At 36.9% G+C, this 23332-nt stretch overlaps 1 protein-coding gene across 5 annotated transcripts in view; it reads left to right on the top strand.

Annotated features, from left to right (window-relative positions):
* Positions 1 to 23332, top strand: part of LOC120635131 (zinc finger protein 91-like) — a 101020-nt gene that overhangs the window by 16460 nt on the left and 61228 nt on the right. Inside the window, exons 5-6 of one of the 5 annotated variants that reach the window (XM_039906063.1) lie at positions 6368 to 7606; positions 10592 to 10667. The exons of 1 other annotated variant lie outside the window; for it this stretch is intronic. In XM_039906063.1, the coding sequence (XP_039761997.1) occupies positions 6368 to 7587 (1220 nt within the window). In that variant the 3' untranslated portion in view covers positions 7588 to 7606; positions 10592 to 10667. Of the gene's footprint in view, positions 1 to 1391; positions 3641 to 6367; positions 8084 to 10591; positions 12950 to 23332 lie in introns of those variants that run through there. 3 more of the 5 variants (XM_039906062.1, XM_039906060.1, XM_039906061.1) reach the window with 3 other exon arrangements.

A 23332-nucleotide genomic window follows, 5' to 3' on the forward strand; every position in this document is an offset into this window, starting at 1 on the left:
TCTTTTTCCTCTCGCTGTTATCAAATGTTACATGAAGTCGGTACAGCGAGTATTCTTGTAACTTTGAGACATACTTGTTTTGGTTTTGGCTAATGGCAAAACAATGATCTTCGTGTTTTTATCTTAACTATTGTATTTACGTACATACTTTGTGGCATCTCAGCGCGACGATTAGGAATATAATAACATTAATATTTATAGTCTTCAAGCTATGAATTATATAACTATAAACTGTTACTGTTAATCCCTTCATATTATCGATTAAATTATACAGGGTTTAATAAAAAATACGAGAAAGCTCTTGACGTATAGTTGTTTATATTGAAACAAACAACTTTTGTTCTACGTCTTTTTGTTTGTGAAATATTAAATATTTAACAGAGATACTCTACTTGTTTCTACTCTGTTATATAACATCAGCAACAGTGCGCAAACCAAGGATCTACAGTGCGGTTGTCGTTGTAGTCTACTTTGTCGAATCACATACATTTAGTTTCACAGTGTAATGTCTGTACAGACTTAACATGATTTATAATTTTGGAAAGTCTTAAAACAAAAGTTGTTGGTATTAGGAACTGTATAGGACAATGATTGTACATTGCCCAAAGCTTTCTGTATTTTTTTTATTTAACCTTGTATATCGAGAGAAAATCTTATAATATTAGATGTTTGTAACTCTGAACAAATGGTAACGTAGATTTGGACATCAATTGCGTAACCTATTTATCATATTACCATTTATTGTTCTTTTTGTTAAAATCGTTTAATTTTCACATTTTAGCCAATAACGGAATGGTGACAGCCAATCAGAAAGCATTGCATTTCATATCTTATAGTTGTAGCTGTCGTTTTACAACAATCTATCTTCATATATAAAATGTTTCATATATTGATTGTTTTGTGACTGCTTTAATTTTAAGTGGATAAATATTTTGTACAGTGCTAAGTGCGAAGCGGTGAAAGCGATAAGGGCTTCGGTTTCACTTTCGAGGGACCGTGTTTGAATCACAGCACGCACCGCTAACTTTTGTGCGTTTTAAGCGATTAAAATATCACTTCAACGGTGAAGGAAAACATCGTGAGGAAACCTGCAGGCCTGAGAGTTCTCCATAATATTCTCAAAGACTTGTGGCGTCCACCAATGGGTTGATATGATGATGACTTTGGCAGTGCTTATTGAATAAATGATAAAAAGTGAACAATTATTTACAGCGTTTTATTTAAAACCAACGACTACTAAAACAACGGACACATAAACAAAACTAATTAAACCCAAAAGCAAAAAAAAACCCCCGAAAAACCGAGCTCGACCGTCCGAGAAGATAATATAACAGAAATTAAACACACGCGAATGGACGAAGATAATACAGATGTGCTCGTTTCTGTTATAGGAACGGACGGCGAGCCGAAGAGAAAGAAAAAGAAAAAGAAATCGGACGTAAGCGCAACACCCGAGCGAATTGAGCACAGGGTGAACCTCACGTCAATCCTTCAGTTCTCCAACGCGAGCCCTTTTAGAGACAAGACCATGAGGGGTTTCTCCTGCCTCTACTGCGCGAAATACTTTCAAACTATCGACGAACTGCGATCACATACGGCTCAGCAAACCGAAAAAGACAAAATCAACACAATGCTAGACTATAAATTGAGCTATAATCCAATAAAAATAGACATCACCGATCTGTGCTGCAACATCTGCGATTATACGATGAAAGATCTCAACGAACTCAAAGAGCATTTAGTTAACGACCACAATAAAACCATAAACAAGAACATAAAGGACATAATCCTGCCGTTCCGGCTGGAGAACGGGCAGAACTTCACGTGCGTTATTTGCTCAGTTGTCCACATCTCTTTTAAGAACCTCTACCACCATATGAGCAGTCATTACAGGAACTACTGCTGCAAGAAATGCGGTGCGGGCTACATCACAATAGCGGCACTAAGGAAACACGGGAAGACACATTACCAGGGTAATTTCCCGTGCGACTTCTGTGATAAATCCTACACATCGCTCACGAAGAAGCGCAACCACGAAAAGGGTGTCCACACGGGTGGGTGGCTGAGGAACAAATGCCCCCACTGTCCGGAGATCTTCGTCAGTTATTACGATCGCAGCGAGCATTTGGTGAAAGTCCACAACGAGGCCCCGGTGGTCTACCCCTGCAACGCATGCAACAAGAGCTACAAGAAGAAGTTCGAGCTCAACAGGCATATAAGGCATCACCATTTGCAGCAGAGGAGTTTCCTGTGCGACAAATGCAACGCGAAGTTCTTCTCGAAGCGAGGTCTCGTCGACCACATGACCCGGCATACTGGTGGCGAGAATTGCTCATGCGACGTCTGCGGAAAGGCATTCTCGAGGATGCGGACTTTAAGAGAGCATATGAAGCTGCACGAGGACGACAAGAGGTTCCAATGCGAGGTCTGCAAGAAGACCTTCATGCAGAAGAGCAGTCTGAAGAGCCATGTGAAACTTCATCAAGATGACCTTGACATATTCAAAGAGTTTGATGACGTTAAACACTTGATAGACGACAGGGAGATGACGCTCAAACAAATCGCAACGGAAAATAAGAAGAAAGCGTTGGCCGAGAAAGTTAGGAATCAGTTTCCGTGAATCGCTTATTTTGTATCTAAATTGACAAGTCGAATGGAATAGAAATAACATTACGCGCTTGTGTTTTCGGTGTACCCTTGAGTACTTTGCACGCTCAACGCCGATTGGACTAAAAAAACTAAAGTCACAGGATTGAACGAATGAGTGGGAAGTCTTTGACTTTGATAGACTCGTTTTGAATTCGAATTCGAATTTTCCGGAAATAGCCAAGACGAATGCAATAGAAATAACACTACGCGCTTGTAATCTGTGTACGCTTGTATTTTGCACTCTCCACGCCGATTTACTTTGGAGTTAAATAATTGAATGGTGCGCTTTATATCACGTGACCAATTATTGAATGAATAATTGACTTTGATACAATCGTTTATTTTTCCGGGATAAAGGCAAATTTATCTCATTGTCAGACCCATAAACTATTTTAATGAAAAAAAAAAAAAACACATTAGCAAGCTTCATAAATGCGGGTACTGCCAGTATGTAAAAGGGTAGCGGATACTGCCTTAAAACTGTTTTATTTTTATCCAATAGAAGTTGACCGGTCCCACGGGTATGGGAATTAATAACATCCTTGTATTTTACCACTTGCCAAGATACACTAATGTAAACAGTGCAAAAGATAACTTCTCATCATCGACTTGTGCAGTAATTTTATCACATCTCAAAAAATCTTATTTTAATAAAGGCTTCTTTAAAAAAAGAAAATGTAACAAATTTTTTTTTTACTTTAACCTATGTGTGAACGTTGTATAATGTATTGAAATTGAAACTTTTAATAATGACGAACATTTTGTCTATATTAGTACGAATCCTGTTGCACCTAAATAACTAAACTAAATAGACATTTCTAAAAGTAGTACTATATTTTAACATTGTTTTAAAAGTAGCGCTATCCTTTTGTACAGTTATCTTTATTTTTAGACCTGTCCATTTAGATAAGAGATTTGTCTGCTGCAGACTTTGGACCAATATTCGAAAGATTACATTTGCATTTTGTGTTTATTTTAAAACTATTTTTACTGATCATTTTGTTGTTTTTTAAATAAAGAACTGTACCGTAAATTGCTGTTTTTTTTTGTAAATATAAAAATGCGGCCAATGAAAATGGTATACTAGACCTATCTAAAATGTAGGCTTATTCAATTTAACCTTTGAAACCAGAAAAACCCAAAAATCCATATTCTAGTAACGAGTTCACGTTTAAGCCAAAGTTTTCCATATGACGTAAAATAACGTAGTTTTCTAAATAAAAAGACATATACTTAATAACTTTATGTTAGATAGTAAGATAATAATGAAAGTATTATAACAATAGAAGGAAAAGAGATAACTTCTGAAATGGAATGAAATAATTTACAGTTAGCAATACCTTTTAAAAGAAACAGCGCCATCTTATATAACAAAAAGACATAATTCGCTATACGCTAAACAATTTACGCGCAATGGCAGCGCCATCTGTTGAACAGTCTACAACAATTGCAATACAACATTATTATCTAGTAGCTGATTGTTTTCGCGCCGACTTTACTTTTGAAAAAACAGTCACTCAACAAACAGTTCTCGTGAACTTAAAAGTTACTCACGCTATATTCATTAATAATTACGCGCAATGAGCGCCATCTGTTGAACTGACTAAGCAAAATTGCCACAACATTATTGTTTAGTAGACGATTGATTCTCGCTTATTTATATACTTTGTAGAACAGCGCCATCTTTGAACTGAAAAGTTACTCACGTTACATTAATTTATTTTTACGCGCAATGAGCGCCATCTGTTGTACTGACTGAGTCAGACAGACATTGCTGTACAAAATTTGTTACAGCAATATTGTCTAGTAGACGATTGACTTCGCCCTTATTTACTTTTGAAGAACAGCGCAATCTTGTGAAATGAAAAATTCCTCACGCTTTATTAATTATTTTACGCCTAATGAGCGCAATCTGTTGTGAGTAAAAATTGCCACAATAATAATGTCTAGTTGATTGATTTAACGGAAGAAGTAAGATTGAAAACGTTTGAATGTCCCACAGAAAGGCGTGTCACTGGTTATTTTTCTTTTATAGGCCTCATCGGAGCCCGAAAAAAAAGAAAAGCGGCCGTCACAGACGAAACCGGGCCGGCTGAGTCCGACGCGTACGATAATCTAGTATACCGCGAAAAGCATCCCCCAGAGATGCAGAAACAGTGGCACAATCTAACTACCCTCCTTAAATTTTCTAATGCAACCCCCTTCAAGGATAGAAATGACGCGGGATACGTCTGCGCCTATTGCTTTAAAACTTACCCCGACCCTAACCTACTAAGACAGCATACGCACTACGACCACGCTAAAGAAAAACCGACATACAAAATCGGCTCAGGAATGAGCAGCTTTGTAGCCTTTTTAGACATAGTCGATTTAAAATGCATTATCTGCGACCATCCCATGGACAGCATAAGCATACTCGGCGAACATCTAGTCAAGGAACACGATAAGAAGTATTATTTAGGCATAACAGACTATTTCCAACCGTTCAAATTAACCAACGAGCAGCAAATAAAATGCTGCCTATGCACCGAGGTATTTCATAACATGAAACTATTGATGCAGCACATGAATGTGCACTACAGAAATTTCATATGCACGATATGCGGCGCGGGATTCGTGAACAGCTTTCGTCTCAACAGGCACGAAACGACTCACGGAAAGAAGAAATCGAGCTTCACTTGTAAACACTGTGGCATGATTTTCGCGGCGGAGTCGAAGAAAAAAGCCCACGTCAACACTGAACATAAAGGCATCGCCGGCGACAGCGTATGCCAAATATGCAAAGCGAGATTCAAAAACTACTACCAGAAAACGAGACACATGATGCAGGTGCACAAAGTTGAAGGCATCAAGTGTGATAAATGCGATAAGAAGTTCAACTTGAAGTCGAATTTGATGCTGCACATACGGAGCGTGCATTTGAAGGAACGGCCATATGAGTGTTCTGTGTGTAGCATGGGGTTCTTTATAAAACGTCACATGCTCGGGCATTACATGGCCACCCACACAAATGAGAGGAAATTCAAATGCGACGTCTGCGGAAAGGCGTATGCCACCCAGAATAGTAGAAGGAAACATATGAAAAAGAATCATGGCATATCCAAAAATACTATTATGGCTCAAAATGAATCTAAGTGATTTGATTAGAAGTGTAGCGTTAGTATCGATTTTGATGTTGTCAGTTATTATTGAATGCGATTTGTGTAATAAATAATCGAGCTGTATTGCGAATTTTTTATTTATAATGAATTGTAGGATTCCTGAGGGACTTGCCATTTGCGTTATCCTAAATAAACGTTCCTGTTATAGGCCTGTTTAGGCAATCTTTTGAAACGTCCTCTTTTAAAAATGATTATATTCTTCAGTTAAAAGTATAGTTTTATGGTTTCCGAACGTACACTAGTTTGTCACCAAAAATCCACAAAAAAAAAACTAAAATGCCAAAATAAAATAGTATTAAGATTAAAACAATCATGTTTCTGCTAAATTGCGTGTTAAATGATGACAATGTTATAGGATTTTATTATTCGTAGCTTTAATTTTTTTGTTCTTTAAGTTTTAAACGTCGGTTTTCAAATATTTGTGCAATTAAATTAAACCAATAAATAAGCAAGCATGTACGCAATGTTCCATACCAAAACACCGGTAGCTATAGTGAATGATCAAATTAAAACCAATGCTCAAGTTGAGAATTTTAATTTAGTGCTTTTCTTTGTAGGTGTCGAGACAGAAAAGAGTTTCATTGAGATCAGTATCAAATCGGAACCGATCTCTGACACCGAAAACGACGAGAGAAATACGGTGCAAATTAAAATAGAACCAGTGGACAATGATCAACTACTTGAAAAGAAAGCTTTAGAAAAGAAAGCGAGAAAGGAACAAAAGATTGAAATGGAAAAGCACCTGAGAAATATAAGTACGATATTGTTGCACACTAACGCAACTCCCATAAGGTATCACGATGGCGCAAACTATATATGCGCTTTGTGTCCAGAGACTTATCCAGTACCGTCGGAGTTGAAAGCACACGTGCTAGACGAACACGATGAAATCGACAAGTCTTCTTTTATGGAAGGGCATAGATTAACCTCTTATGTTGTTAGACTAGACATAACGAATCTTTGCTGTCTAATCTGCCATACTTATATTGAGAGCTTCGATGAGTTATTCGATCACCTTAAATCGGTGCACGGCAAAGAATTGCACACTGATATCCCGAATCACATCCTGCCGTTCCGTTTTGTCGGGAATGGTTTCAATTGCGTACAGTGCGAGAGGAATTTCGAGCATTTCAAGTTGGTGGCGGAGCATATGAGTGTTCACTACCAGAACTACTTCTGCACTACGTGCAACGCGTCCTTCGTCAACAAGCGTACGTTGCAGAACCACGCGAACAGACACAAGAAGGGCGATTTCAAGTGCAGTCTGTGCCCGAAAATTTTCGACACGAACCGCAAGAAACTAAACCACGAGAAGTTTGTCCACGTTGGTGATTATAAGAGGAAGAAGTGCCCCTATTGCCAGGAGAAGTTTACCAACTACGCGCAGAAACGTTCCCATATGGCGGAAGAGCACGGAGCTGAACCTCTGCTGGTGAAATGTGATGTTTGCGATGAGATATTCGGCACGCGTGCCAGATTAAGATACCATACGCGACGTGTTCACATGGAATGCGCTTATCCCTGCTCGGAATGCCATCTAAGCTTCTACACGGAGGTGGAGTTAGAGAAGCACAAGTTGAAACATTATGTGCCGCCCCAGGAGTATATATGCGACATATGCCAGAAGGCGTACGTGAGGAAGCACACGTTGCGAGAGCATTTGAAGAGGCACGCGAAAATTGCAAAAAGATACAAGTGCGAGTTGTGTGAACGCACCTTCAGCCAGAAGTTTAGCGTGAAGTTCCATATGCAGAATAAGCATAACAAATCTACGTAGTTTTCTTTCGACTTTAGATGTGAGTTTCCTGTTTAGATTCAGACTGCCTTTCGTCAAGGATGTGCGAGAGAGACATGTGCCAGAGCGAAGATAAGCAGTTAAACTTAGTATGAGTCAGATTATAAACATTTGTCAGTATTGGTTTGCATTTGTTTTAATGAAAATAGGATTTATTTAAAGATAGGTATGCAAATATTCTACTTTCTGATTGTATTGAGCTTTTTTTATGCGCACGGCAACAGATTCGACAATTCAAGCCGTTTCTGTCTGCAGCTTAAAGGAGGTAACCGACAAAAATAAATTCTGCGTTAATTCTGCGAAATTTAATGGTGTTGTGTTAAATTATAATTTAACAAGGCATTGTTAAATTTCAATTCAAATGTACATTACCCATAAAAATATTTTAGTAACCTCATCAAAAATTTGTGTTTTGTCCGTTACGCTAAGCGGGGGTAATGTCTCGTTACGCTAAAGACCGTCTGTACTCACGTTTTGTTCAAGTCATATTGTTTTCTCTGTGAAATGTATGCTGTTCAGTACATCTCTTCTCCTACCTACCATTTTTGGTGCTAGGAAAACAACATATAAGATTCGCAAACATAATTTTAATGAAAATGAGCACGTATAAATCATATCGTACATCGCTGACCGAGGGGCAGTCATTGCGTTTGTATTGTATGCAGGGGTGGCGAACTGTAGGATAATTTTAACAGACTCTTTAAAAAGGATCAGCTTTTCAAGTTTTGTTTTAAACTTTATACAATGATTTCTCTGTGGTTTCTTATCCGATTTATGAGTGGTTCTCTTTTATTTGGTAGGAGCGACACTTGAATAGGTTTATTTATATTTAGTTTTTGACCATATCTGGTGGTCTTAAAACTTAGTAAGTTCACGGGCTTGATCCCCGGTATTTTGGGAATTCGTGATTTCTAAATAGTTTGGTCTAACCAAGGTTGGTATTTGGCCAAGAGTTATCAACATATCACATATCAACCAACTATGGGCCGGGTACCGGGTGCACCACGTTGGCCAAGTGCGGATTGGTAGACTTAACATGTTGTTGCGAACATTACGAGAACTCTCAGGCATGCAGGTTTCCTCTTGAAGTTTTCCTACACCGTAAAAGCAAGTGATATTGAAATAGCGCACATAACTCCGAAAAGTCAGTGGTGCGTTTCGTCGCTTTTGGCCTCGTCGTTTTCCCCACCACATTTTTTTTATAAAGATCCTATAATCAGAAGTAAACAAGAAAGTTTTTTTATACAATAAAAATTAATATGAAAAGGAACTTTCACATAAGCACAAAAATAATTATTTTATCAAGTGATATACGTGCCATAAGTTTGTCACCCCTTTCCTTTATATAGTAGCATAAAAGTAGTTTAGCTTAATAGAGTAAACTTATGTCCTGTACGAGTGTTATAGATAATTTTTTATTACTTACTGATCTCATCATTGGTTTTAATTGTAAGAGCTAAATTTATAGTATAATAATGTAATAACTATAATGAACGTTTCTGTGTCATTGTCTCTTCAGAATTTGTGTTTCGCGGTCTGATTTAGAGGTTGACCTTGGTGTTTACTCAATATCAAAGTCAAAGTCAAAAATATCTTTATTCAAATAGGCCCATAGGTGACACTTTTGATGCGTACATGAGAATTACACGGTACTGAGATGATGGCGATTACCATATTCGTAAACTTAAAACTAAAGCTACGAGGGTTCTAAACGCGTCCTGGTCTAAGAAGAAGCCCACAACAAACTTAGCCGGGTGTTTTTTTTTTTGTTTTCACCATCTCGCATTGACATTTAAAATTTTAAGAAGAGCAACCTGTTTAGAGCAATGATTGACACCCAAGCTTTTTTATCGATTACGTAGTCCTTTATACTGTAGTAAAACTTTTCTATAAGCTTACGTTTAATACAAACTTTGAACTTTTTGAAAGACATCTCATTCGTCATTATACATTCAGTGTAAGCATTCACTCCCATAGGAAATAGTTTTAGAGTATAGACCTACAACGCTACAAATGTGGGTGTGGCTTCAACGCTTATAACTACATATTATTGATAACAAACCGGGACTCATAGCGTGCTCTCCGAGGCACATGGCTAAACACCGCGAATTATCTGAAATTAATTTATGGTAAAATTTTGCTACAAACAAACCCAGGCCCTCGTAACCCGTAGTCGAACTAGACTATTACTATTTGCTAGACGATCGCTGGTGAATTTATAAAGGGTTTTGAAACCAAATTCATAAATTCTTTTTTCATGTGTGCCTATCACAGAACATATATGAAGCATTCATACATATCTATATGTTTACATAATTGTGAGGTGATAAATTCGTTTGCAAAACCTAAAGCTAACAGGGTTCCAAACGTGGCCCGGTCTTAGAAAAGAGCTCACAACAAACTTAGCTGGGTATTTTTTTTGTTATCACCACCTCACCTCACAGTCATTTAACATTTAGCCATGAAGTTAGAGCTATTCATATTCAAGATTTTTATCGTTTAAGTAATACTTAATTTTCCCAACTTTGACCTTGCTTTACGTTACGTTGGTTATGATTGTCTTTATGCGTAAGCCTCTCTATAAATAAAGTTAACAGTTGTGGGAGACAGGAGGGTTCTTGGCAGTAGGATATGGGCTGATCATGAAGATAATAATAACCTTCAGTCAGAGGAGATTGATCCATAAATACTTGATAAATACCAAGAATGTTTAAACATTTACAAAACAATTTACTCTTATACGGAACGTTGCAAAACTACTTCGTTAAAAGCTAAAGGTTGAAATCATCTAAACACCTGTTAAGTAATTAAAACCCGTACAAAATACCTAAATGAAATTTGTTATTAAAGCCGGCCACATAAGATTTATGGGCCTCGATGTCAATATTTGATCATGGATGTCCTATCATACTGTTAATATATGATATAACAAAACACAGACGGTTCATGTGAGTTGAGATATTTAACCTACTACTTTTCTTTGTAGGTGGCAAGAGCAACCTGAAATTAGAAGTAGTAGTGAAACAAGAACCGGCCTCAGATAACGAAGAGGACCGTATAACCATAGAATATGATCCGAAAGAACCGGGACCAGTAGAAAAGAAACCAGAGAATCTCACAGCAAATGTAGGTCAAGGCTCCAGCCAAACACGCGTTAAACCTATACCGGTTATTAAAAAGAGATATATGTCCGATAAAACGTCTAAATCAGACGGTGCCGCTGAACTGGTGAAGCATTTGAAGAACATTAGAACTATAATGTTGCACTCCACTGCAACACCCATACGACACTACGACGGTACCGGATACGTATGCATGCTCTGCCCAAAACTATATCCGCAAGTACCCGATTTGAAAGAACACGTTCTCGAAGACCACGATGAAATAGACAAATCCTCCTGCATGGAGGGATACACTTCGAGAAATTTCCTCGTCAAACTGGACATAACAAATTTATACTGTCTCATATGCTACAACAAGATCGATAGCCTCGAAGATTTGATGGAGCATTTAGCTACCGATCATAAAAAAGCTATACACACCGATATCCCGAATCACATTCTGCCTTTCAAATACGTCGAGAGCAAATTCCACTGTCTCTACTGTCCGAAAGTGTTCGAGCATTTTAAACACGTCCAGGAGCACATGAATATACACTACACTAATTATGTTTGCGACATTTGCAACGCCACTTACGTTAATAAACAGTTGCTCAATAGGCACGCTCTTAAACATAGGACCGGCGAGTTCAAGTGCACTCAATGCCCAAAAATTTACAGTACGAACCGCAAGAGGTTAGACCACGAGAAATTTGTGCACAACGATGGACTTGCCAAACGGAACAAGTGCCCTCACTGCGAGGCGAGATTCGCCAGTTACGCCCAGAAACGTTCTCACATGGTCCAGGTGCATGGAGTTGAACCTCTGTCCATCAAATGCGACTACTGCAAGAGGACGTTCAACACAAGGTCGCGTTGGTACAACCATAATAAGAGAAGCCATACGGAGTTAAAGCACAAATGCGACCACTGCGACCAGAAGTTCTCCTTGCAGTCGGACCTGGAGAAGCATCTGGAGAAACATTCCTCGATAAGGGAGTACAAATGCGACGTTTGCCATAAGGCATACTCGAGGAAGTACACGCTTCGGAACCACATGAATATACACGATAACATAAGGCAGTTTAAATGCGAATTCTGCTCGTCCAGCTTTGTCCAGAAGTGGACTTGGAAGGTGCACATGAAAAATATCCACAAGATTATCGCAACTTGATTTATTATAAACGATATGGATTTTTCTCCCATTCTTGTGGTTTTCAAAACAAATATATTTGGATAACAAACGTAATCCCTGAGAGTTTACTTGCAGAAATTTGAATTTGGGCAAAGCAAACCTTTTAAATTCAAATATGAAAATATATAGTCCCCAGCAGATAATAAAATCATCCGCTTTTTTATACATAAGAGCAAATTGAGGTGTATATTTTTACTTAAATGTCATTGGAAAGCAATGTATTATTCGGATTGTGCGACGATCGACGATTTCAAGGCCCATCAAAAGCTAAGATTTTTAAATTATCCAAAATGACGTTATTTTTAAAAATTCTAACTTTTGTACAATTCCACCATATCCAATAGTTAAACAACAAAATATATTAATAAGAATCGATTATAAGAATTAAATAGGAATAAAGAATAAAAATAAATCTACTTATAAAATGATTCGATAGATGGCATCGTGCATATACTTACAAAGCATTTGTATGTACGATTTTTTTTTGACGTCTTAGGCTAACTAGGTTTATTTTTGACTGAAGCTGCATGATCCGTAACTCTTTTTTGGTTACTCTGTCAAAAAAGTATGTATGTGACCTTGAAAAATAATCCATACTATTGAGTATTAATGTTTTAGGATTTAACATAATGAAAACCACCTTGATGGTTTTTAAATTACCATAAGCATTCAAAATTTTATATTTTTTTGTAATAATTTAATTATATATGTTTTGTTGTTGTTTCCTCAAAGTGTAGGTAAACACACTATAACAAAAATATAAAATTATGTCATAATATTCCTTACGTATATTCCATAATATCTTAACTAATATTATTAATGCGAAATTGTGTTTGTTTGTTTGTCCAACCTTCATACCCTAACTGAGCAATCGATCAACCTGATTTTTGAGCATAGAGTTGGAGTTTGGAGAGTAACATAGGACTTTTCTTTTATCCCAGCACGGCCAGCTCTCCTGCTCATGGAGACAAATATCTCCCCGGGGAAAGGATAAAAATGTATCTTCTGCCACAGCTTTATCAACTCAAGTGGAAATAATATCCTAATAATATATTTGTTAATTATTTGTTAATATTATTGAATAAACGGGGGTTAACTTCTCTTATTCCATGTTGGTTCCATGTCAACCGGGGGGGGGGGGGGGGGGGGGGGGTGTTTGGTGTTAATTATTTATTTATACCCTTCATTTGTACACCACTCAGAAAAACGAGACAAAAAAAAGAACAAACACATGAAGAATGAAGCAGGATACAAAAGAGGGCCTTATCGCTAAGTAGCGATCTCTGCCAGGCAACCTTAGGATTAGGGAAACTAAAAAGAAAAACCAATAGGTGGGGTACACTATTTAGCACATACATACAAATCTACATACTAATACATAAACCAGACTACACAAATACAATAATACTATTGAGAGATATAAAAAATAAATATACTAATACCATATTTTAACATACCATAAATACTTAAATATGAGTTATAATATATATACATATATATATATATATAATTATATCCCGTGTCGGGGGATAACATTTTTATCTCCTGCCCGTGCTAGCCCTGCGGGATAACAGGGAAGGGATTTGTAAAAAAACCTATGTTAAGTTTTATTATGACATAGTTTAAAGTATTACACTTTGTCGCAAAATCTACTCCTGATGATGTATTCCAGAATTATTGTTATCGTAACGGCTACGTGGAGTGCAGTATAACTTTTATAGTTATGTTAAGTATTATTGTTTTAAGACTGTTAAAGATATTCCTTTGAGTAAAGCCGCGTACATGTTTACGTCCAGCGAGCGTTCACTCACAAGAATTGCTCAGAGGTTCGAATAACTATCCACAATGTTCTCCAATAGGAACGACTTATTAAAAAAAAAAAAAAAGCCCAATGGCGAGTCGGCCTCGCAAGCACGAGGGTTTTCAAAACCATTATCTATAGAATCACCATATAGAATCAAGTTTGTTCTATGGGATTAAATATTAATTGTATTATAATTTAATTATTTGTTTCAAGCAGACGGTTGTGTTGCGGAGTCTTAGTAATAATCCCTAAAACTGCCATAATTATGATGTACGGAAGTATATACGTTATACAAATATGCCTTATTCTTGCAGAAATTAAAAGCGTTGTTGTAAAACTAAGAATTATATATTTTTTTTGAAACCCCCCGAAATAGCTCGCCGGGTGTCATGGCTGCACTCGTGACGTCATTGGCAAATTAGAGCTATCCGCCTTAGTAAATCTTTATTCCATAGCAACAGATGCTACAGATTTTTGTATTGGCAACACAAAACTGAACAACCGATAGATAGTATGAAGCAATAGAATACACAAAATAAAAAATGCAGAGATTTTTCAAGTTTAACCGGTACAAAATTATGTTTATATGGACGTGAAGGCATTCGGTGTTGAATATAAAAGAAATACCTTTTCATGGTACATGAATCATATATATCATTAGTTTAATATTAAAGCGTTTCTTTGTTACTGTTATGATGAGGGTACCGTTTTCTGACTTAATCGGGACGTGGTTTTTTCCACGTCGCTTCCGTCCAGGGGTTCTCAACCTTTTTGAACTCGCGGTGCACTTACAAATTTAGAAATTTATCATAGCGCCAATGTAGTGTAACCTAGCTTGTTGAAATTCATAGGTGGATACTAGTTTAACAGGCAAATAGGCACATAAAATTTAAAATTTATAAATAAACTTTATAAAACTTGCTCATAAATGCGATGGCTGAGCTCTCAGTGATTTCTACAAATTCTACAAAACATCGCTGCACTAATTATTTTTGTTCAATATTCTGAAGTAGACGTACCTCGGTACTTTCTGCGGCGCCCAGGTTGGGCAGCCCTGGCTTTTGGACTAGCCAAAAGCCCACTCAGAAACGTCGATCTGAGCTGAGGTCGAAGTCCTCGCAGGAGGCACACTCGTGTCGACGTCACTCCCTGATTTCGTCGAGCATTAGGGATCTTCTCAAGGCCACCCAGCTCATCCCCTCTGTGAACGTTGTTATAACCCTTAAGGTGGTTAGTTTCTAAGCTACCCATCCGAAAAATCAAATTCTTGGTCGCAAGCTGGACGCAATCTTGGACGACTGTCAGAACTGTTCGACTTAAGAAAAAGGCTAACGTGTAATGGACAGGACATATCTTGTTTCCGCTAGTCACGTATCAATTTACATTGGGTAAAGATAAAGGTTCTGCGCAAACGTTTGGGTTTGGCGGGCTGGCTAACAGCTTAGCCAGCCCGCACTCTTATAAACTTTAGGTAGACTGACGATACAAATTGGATGGCGGCGGCTGTTGCCTGTACGCTTAGTTATAAGTTTTACATTCTCGCAATAGTATAGTCGCGTTCGAGTATAGAAACACTATAACGTCAAAGCAAAATGTACCTAATGCCATCGATTAAATAGTCTTAAATTCAGTAATCCTGTTATTAGTTTAGCAAAGAGCAGAGAGGAATTTAGAAAGAGGAGTGGGCGAATTTGAGCTATAGCATCATACACATAAATTCTATTTTACTTTGTCGTTACAGTGTCGATAGTCGAAACCGACCGCTGATTAGGAGCAAACAAATACCGGCGGCCTGTATTCGTTTTTGTGTATGTTCAACCTTAATGGTGCCAGCTGTTTAGTTAAACTTTTGTTTAATAAAACTTTCGTTTACTTAAACTTTTGTTTACTTAAACTATTGTTTACTGAAACTATTGTTTACTTAAACTATTGTTTACTTAAGCTACTGTTTACTTAAACTATTGTTTACTTAAACATTTGTTTACTTAAACTATTGTTTACTTAAAGTTGTGTTTAGTTTTAAGCAACTTTTAATGAATAGCCCACAATTATTAGCGTCAAGCAATGATTAGTTGCTTTATAGTCAAGAAGACATTCTTTTAATTAGGTACTTATAGCTATAAAACATTTTACTTAAAACTAATGAAAATATTGTAACTATCTCATAAATAAAAATTTAGTTATTAAAATTAATATTCCGTACATATTTGATTTATTTTATTCCATATAACCCGAATTCGAGAAGTAGCTCTGTACCAAACCCTTCTTTATATACAACGTGAAAATGAAAGTCGAAATAATACTTGTGAGGCTTCAGAGGTACATTATTTCCTGTCTCTGAGACTCGTCTTTGAAACCGAAACGCTTATTGTTTTTGCCCATCGCCATAATATTTACTGAAATATATCACATACAGCCCAACATCACATGCAAAAGTAAAACCAAGTCACTCCTGTCACTTTATTAGGTACCCGTCGCGTAGTGTGCGTACTCTGCACGTGTCGGTCTTTTATCTTCAATAGGGTTGTCAATTGTCATAAGTAAATACTGTTGTGAATGAGTTTACATATGACTAAGAGGCATGTTGTTTTGAATTGGTTTAAATGTAAAAATAAATATGCTTCGTTTGATTTGATATTTTTACAGGGTGGTTCCTTATGAAATATACTTATGCATCCTTCGACAGTATTTCATAATTCCGTTACACGATGTATAATACAAAAAAAAAAAAACAGCTTTTACCGAATCTATGAGTCTAATATATCTTTAGAATTTCTAATTCTCTAACGTTTATTACAAAAGAATAAGCATTTCATTTAAGCTCGATAGCGGATAAAAACGAAAAACAAAATTAAATGCTTAGCAACTAAAAGTTATTTTTTTCTGTGGACTTGTTCATACTTGACAATAACTATAAACGTTTGCAAGCGGACAAATTTTTTACTAATCACTGCGGAGTTTAAATTTTAAATGCGGACAATAAATTCAGTATCTGTATTGAACCACCAATTTTAACTTTACGAATAGAAGGTATAAAAGAATAGAATAAAAAAAACACTTAATTGCAGCAAAACACAATAGGAAAAACAGAAGGGTAGGGTGCAAAGGCGTCCACATCACTAAAAGGTTTTTAAAACTTAATTGTACAACCCTAAAACAACTGTTTACAAAAGGCGTGCTTTTAAAGCGTTTTCTACTAGCGTGTGGCAAAAACAAAACTTATGATATTATTAAGTATTACATAATACAAATAGATATATTTTAGTTAACAGTGTGTTTTTTTTAAAATGTCTAAATATAAATCGATAATAAGAGGATCGAGCCCAATTGAGATCGCAGAAAAACTTGTCGACGAAAATAAAAAACCAAAGTCAGAACAATAATTGCAAACAGATCTCGTTCGGATTCTGACGTTCATAAGAAAACGTGAGCTTGCAAAAAAAAAACAGCAACAATAAAAATTATAGTTCAAAGAGTAACGAGTACAAAGTTAAAATTTCCCAATTTTCTTTGTAGGTAAACCAGTCGTTATGACGAAAGTGAAAGTGAAAAATGAGAGTGATACAGCCAAGAAGGAAATACGACAAAGCGGCCAACTGTTGTCCAAACATTTGATCAATGTTCGAGAGATACTCACGTGGTCGAACGCAACGCCCATACGTACGCAAACCGATATGGGTTATTCATGCTGTTACTGTGAACACGTGTACAAAGACCCAGCAGATTTGAAGAAGCATACTATAGACAACCATAAAGGCATAGAGGAATCTAGCTTCACTAAACGAAGGGACCTCAACGCCTTTTATGTCAAAGTCGATATCACCGATTTACACTGTAAAGTTTGCCAACAGAGAATCATTAATATCGACTCTTTAGTGAATCATCTCAAAGATTTACACAACAAAAGACTATTCACAGACATCAAAAATAATTTGATACCGTTCAAATTTGGAACGGAAAATTTACAGTGTTGCATATGTTCAAATCAATTCAACAAATTCAAACTACTATTAGAACATATGAACACACATTCGAGAAACTATGTTTGCGATGACTGTGATGCTGGATTCGTTAACCGTAAAAGGTTGCTGGTACATCAGGATCAGCATAAAGAAGGCACGTTCAAGTGTAACGTGTGCCCGGAAGTGTTCAGCACATTGACTAAGATGAAGTTTCATATCAAATTCGCCCACAAACCGGTCAGATACAGAAACAAGTGCAGACTGTGCAACGAGATGTTCAAAGATTACAATCAGAAGATGAAGCACATGCTAGAAGTGCACCAAGTGCAAAAAACGCAAAAGTGCAGCGCCTGCGATCGCATTTTCGCCACGAGGAAAGCGTTTAGGGTGCACATCCAGAGGGACCATTTGCTAGAAAGACGGCACCAATGTACTGTGTGCGACAAGAGCTTCTTCCAATCAAATTGTCTGAAGGACCATATGTTGAAGCACACTGGAAGGAGGGACTTCCAGTGCGATGTTTGCTTGAAGCGTTACGGCAGGAAAAGCACTTTGCGTGATCACATGCGTATACACCGGGACGATAGGCGGTTTAAGTGTGAATATTGCGGGCAGACGTTCGTGCAAAAGTGCAGTTGGCGTGGGCATATGCGTGCAAAACATGGTCAGGAGTGTTGAGTTTAGGCGATTCCGCAAGTGAATTTGCTGTGACGAAACAAAGTTGCCGTTTGTACTAACTAACGGCAACTTTGTTTCGTTGATAGGCGTTCACGCGGTTCTGTTTTCAGTTAGGAAATTGGTTTTCGTTACTTTTTATTAATAAACTAGCAATAAACATGACTGTAATTTTATTTGATTTCATAAAGACCTCTCGAAAGCAGTTTTCACAGTTGGCTTTTTTACACTTTATTCTTCTATTATATAGTTATGAATTCTTAAAAACATGAAAATTAATAATCATTGGACTCGGAAAGAGAATTTTTTGACTAGGATGACAATTTGTGAATCCGATGAGAATTTTCACTTAACGTTGATCGTTTATGAACACGTTAAAATTGAACTTTTATTATAACACAACCTACGTGTAAACAAACATGAAGCTATCATGGTATATTCCTGGGTTCCTTGGAGCGGTTAGTCAAAAATAGTGTGTAGATAAATGGTTAAAAAGCAATAACATCATTTGTTACTTAAAATTGCATCAACGCAATACGAATACCGCTCATTTAAAGTACTTTAAATTTGCAGTCCAAATTTTTAAATAATTTTTTTATTAGGTATATAATTAGAGAGAAAGAAACTCAATAAATAAGAAGTATTTTTAGGTTTTCTTGATTCTACAAAATAATAATGTTTTTATAAAATCATATAAATAAGTTTTTGGGTTTCTTTTGGATTTACGTATGTTACTTTTTTCAAATGCATCAAAAAGGCACAGAGTTCTTTGGCGAAAAGATACATAATAACTAAAAGATTAGCACAGGGGCGAGGCTTGCTAAGCGATTTTAATATAATGTCGTGATACTTAAAATTCAGGATCTTACAATCAAGAATTGGACATAAATGATGACACCTGCATACAATTGGAATACTCAATCTGTAAATTAAAATTTATTGTTTAAAAGTAAATGGAATACGTAAAAACAGTAATCATTCCTTTTGTTTGTAGGTGGTCGTCAGTTAGCGAAAAGAGAGATATCTATCAAATTGGACAAGAGTACGGTAACGAAAAATAGAAAGCAGAAAGATATAAACCAATTTAAAATCGAGTTTGTGCCAATTGACAATAATTTAAAACTTACCGCTAAGAAGAAACCAAAAGAGAATAGCGATGTTCCTATGCGGGATCTCCTGAAACACGATAATAATTTCAAGGTCGTGCTAGAAAATTCTAATGCGACACCTATACGGTATCATATAGGCAGCGGGTACGTTTGCTGTTTCTGCACGAACCAATATCCCGATCCAGCCGATCTAAAGGAACACACCTTAAATTCTCACGATTCAGTAGACAGACATCTTTATATGAAGAAGCAATCCCCGTACGGTTTTATCCTCAAAGTTGATATCACAGCGCTAAAATGTAAACTATGCGACTTTGGTATGAAAACACTTAAGGAACTCTTCGACCATCTGCAGAATGTACATAAAAAGATAATGTACATGGAAGTGGTAAATTATATAGTGCCTTTCAAATTTGATGACGACCAGCTTAAGTGCGTTATATGCGGTATTGCTTTTGGTAAATTCAAAGGATTGCAGGAACATATGAACACTCATTACAGGAACTACGTATGCGATATATGCAACGCTGGGTGCATTAATCGTAAAATTTTATCCAGACACATGATCTCTCACAAAACGGGTGCGTTCAAGTGCGACGAATGTCCAAAAGTATTCAAAAGTATCGAGAAGAAAAGGCTACATGAATATTCGGTGCACAAGAATAAGAATTTACGCAGCAAGTGTAGATACTGTGAGGAACGATTTAACACTAATCATAAAAGAGATCGACATATGACGAAAGTGCATAACGTACCGCCGGTGATAAGGAAATGTATGGCTTGCGAGAGAACGTTCACAAGCCAGAACGCGTTGAGAATCCACAACAAAAGAGACCATTTGATGGAGCGACAGTACCGATGCACCGAATGCAGCATGAGCTTCTACAATCGGTTCCAATTGAAGATTCACATGTTGAAACACACGGGAAAGAAGGATTTTCAATGCAACGTGTGCCTGAAGGCTTTCGGGAGGATGTATACGTTGCGGGAGCATATGCGTATACACGCGGACGACAGGCGATTCAAATGCGAACACTGTGGGCGGGCGTTTGTGCAAAAGTGCAGTTTGCGCGGTCACATGCGTGCAATACACGGGGAGGTCGACAAATAAGAACGTTTATTCGTCTAGCATTCTTCGTTCCGAACCAATGCGTTCAGTCGGTAGCACGGCAGTCAAAAGACTTGCTGGAACGGATGCATCTGGTGATTGATCTTAAATATAAACGCAACCTCTGTTACAGGTTGAACACCTTGTTTTGACCTTATCGTTAAAATATACAGTTGTTTATTAGTCATAAAAATAAGAAATAAAATCATCTGAATAAATACCACTTATGTTTTATATGAACCATCGCATTCCACCTCCAGGGTACACCGGACCGCAGCGAAATAATCTCACGGGAATCTTTTGGTCTTTTTCACATGCAAAGTTTCCATTTCTTCGGTGACCTTTAACGGCTGTAGACTTTTCACCCTGCACATCTCCTCATGCCTGTTCATTAGGCTAAAAATCAAATCTGCATATTTCTGTAGTCTTAGGATGCCCTTTAAGATCATGCCTATTTTATTTATATCGGCATTTGAGTATATAAACACAATCTATCTTATATACATTCTTCTAGGTCGCGAATTGAATCGTCGTCAATGTCACTCATACAAATTTTTCAAAGAGCAGATACGCTGTCATATCTACAGCAACGTTGCTAAAAGAAAATTAAGTACACCTATTGCTTATATAAAGTTTATGCCAACTTTTTTGTACTCGGAATGCACACGTGTAAAGGTGTCGGTGCCGTGCTTATGTTATGATAGATCCTAACTACAAACAGAGACATTAACAAAAGGATAAAAAAACCGACTTAAAACAAAATGTTATCCAATTTGTACACAAATGTGTACGTGCAACACATACCGATTCGGGTTTTAGTGTGCTTATGTGGTATAATGTGTTTGAACATGAGTTACTATAAGTAATAAAGTAACTTTATGATTAACAACTCGACATAAATTAATTTAATTAAGCATATTTTCTAGCCACCAATGTATCTGTTTCATTATTCATGGAACGCAAAGAAGTATATAAGTAACCTGTTTGTAAAAGAATAAGAAAATTTAGTGTTGAGATATTAATAAATGTCGACGAAAGTAATTATATCGTTTTGTTTTGTAGGTAATCCGCAGTTGACCATCAAAAGTGAAATAACCGACGATGCGAAGAAGATTCGTACTAGTAAAGTCAGGAAAGTTAAGTGTAAAGAAAATAAAACCGATATAGTTAAAATGCCAAAGACAACTATCTTGAAAGGACTAACTGAACTGATAAAAGGAGTCACTCTTATACCAGAAAATAAAGCCGCTATCGTTAAAATGCCCAATACAACTATACTGAAAGGCCTGTCTGAAACAATAAAAAGAGCTACTTCCAGTTCCGATGATAAAGTAACTATAGCTAAACTAAATAAATCAAAAGCGGAAGGGATTTCTAAGAAGGTCAAAAGACCAGCTAAGATTCCTAAAAATATAACCGCTTTATCAAAAATGCCTAACATAACTATAAAAAAGATTGAAAAACCTGCTCCAATATCAGAAAAACAAAAACATTGTTCTAATTTAGAAGTTATACTAGCAAATTCAAATGCAACGCCAATTCGTAGTCATGATGGGTTCACCTATATGTGTTGCTTCTGCACAGATAACTTTGTAAATCCCTCCGATTTAAAAAATCATACATTGACGATACATAGTAATACCGAAGATAGAAGTAAATTCATGAAAAAACAAACCTCGAGTGGTTATATACTTAAACTTGATATAACTCAATTAAAATGTAAATTATGTGACAAAAGCATCGACACAGTTGAAGGATTGTTTGACCATTTGCAAAACGAACACAAGCAGCTCATCTATACGGATGTAAAGAATCAAATCATTCCCTTCAAGTTTGGAGGCGAAGAGCTTCAATGCGCCATTTGCCCTCTTATGTTCAACAAATACAAAATCCTCTTAGAACACATGCATACGCATTACAGAAACTACGTCTGTGAAACTTGCGACTGCGGATTTATAAATCGGAGGGCGATGTTATCCCACAAGGAGTCGCATAAAACTGGCTCCTTCGAATGTAGCAAATGTAATAAAGTCTTCGCGACCCATCAAAGGAGGAGAACGCATATTAATGCGGTACACAAATTTATGAACATGCCTAACAAATGCAATGTCTGTAATGAGAGATTCAAAAGCAGTCCAATGAAAGACCAGCACATGATCAACGTGCACGGAATGTCGCCCGTAATACGCAAGTGTCTGGCGTGTGACAAAACATTTACAAATCAGAATGCCTTACGGATACACACGAAAAAATATCACCTACTGGAAAGAAACTACCAATGCACAGAGTGCGAAATGAACTTCTTTAAGGGGGAGCAGTTGAAACATCACATGCTGAAGCACACTGGAAGGAAAGATTTCCAATGTGACGTTTGCTTAAAATGGTTCACCAGGAAGACGGTTCTGACTGAGCACATGCGGATTCATACGAACGATCGCAGGTTCACGTGTTTACAGTGCGGACGGGGGTTCGTGCAGAAATGCAGCTGGCGGGGACACATGCGTTCTGTACATGGGGAGATAGATGATAAGAGAATTTCTACGGCATAGATTTGTAAAATAGTATGTTCTTACGTATAATGATGCTGTTAATTTTTGTGGTTAATACACTTCATTGACTTGATAACTGTTTATGTTTATTCGTGGACAGCGGCAAGTGAAAACAAGTTTTTCTGTAAAATCATCATTAAACACGATTAATTAGAATCCTTTATTCCTATTTCCTTAATAAGGATATGATAAACGTTTATGCTACATAGTAAAATACAAATATATAT

Source organism: Pararge aegeria, chromosome 26 (assembly GCF_905163445.1).
Source record: "Pararge aegeria chromosome 26, ilParAegt1.1, whole genome shotgun sequence".
NCBI classification, from domain to species: Eukaryota; Metazoa; Arthropoda; class Insecta; order Lepidoptera; family Nymphalidae; genus Pararge; species Pararge aegeria.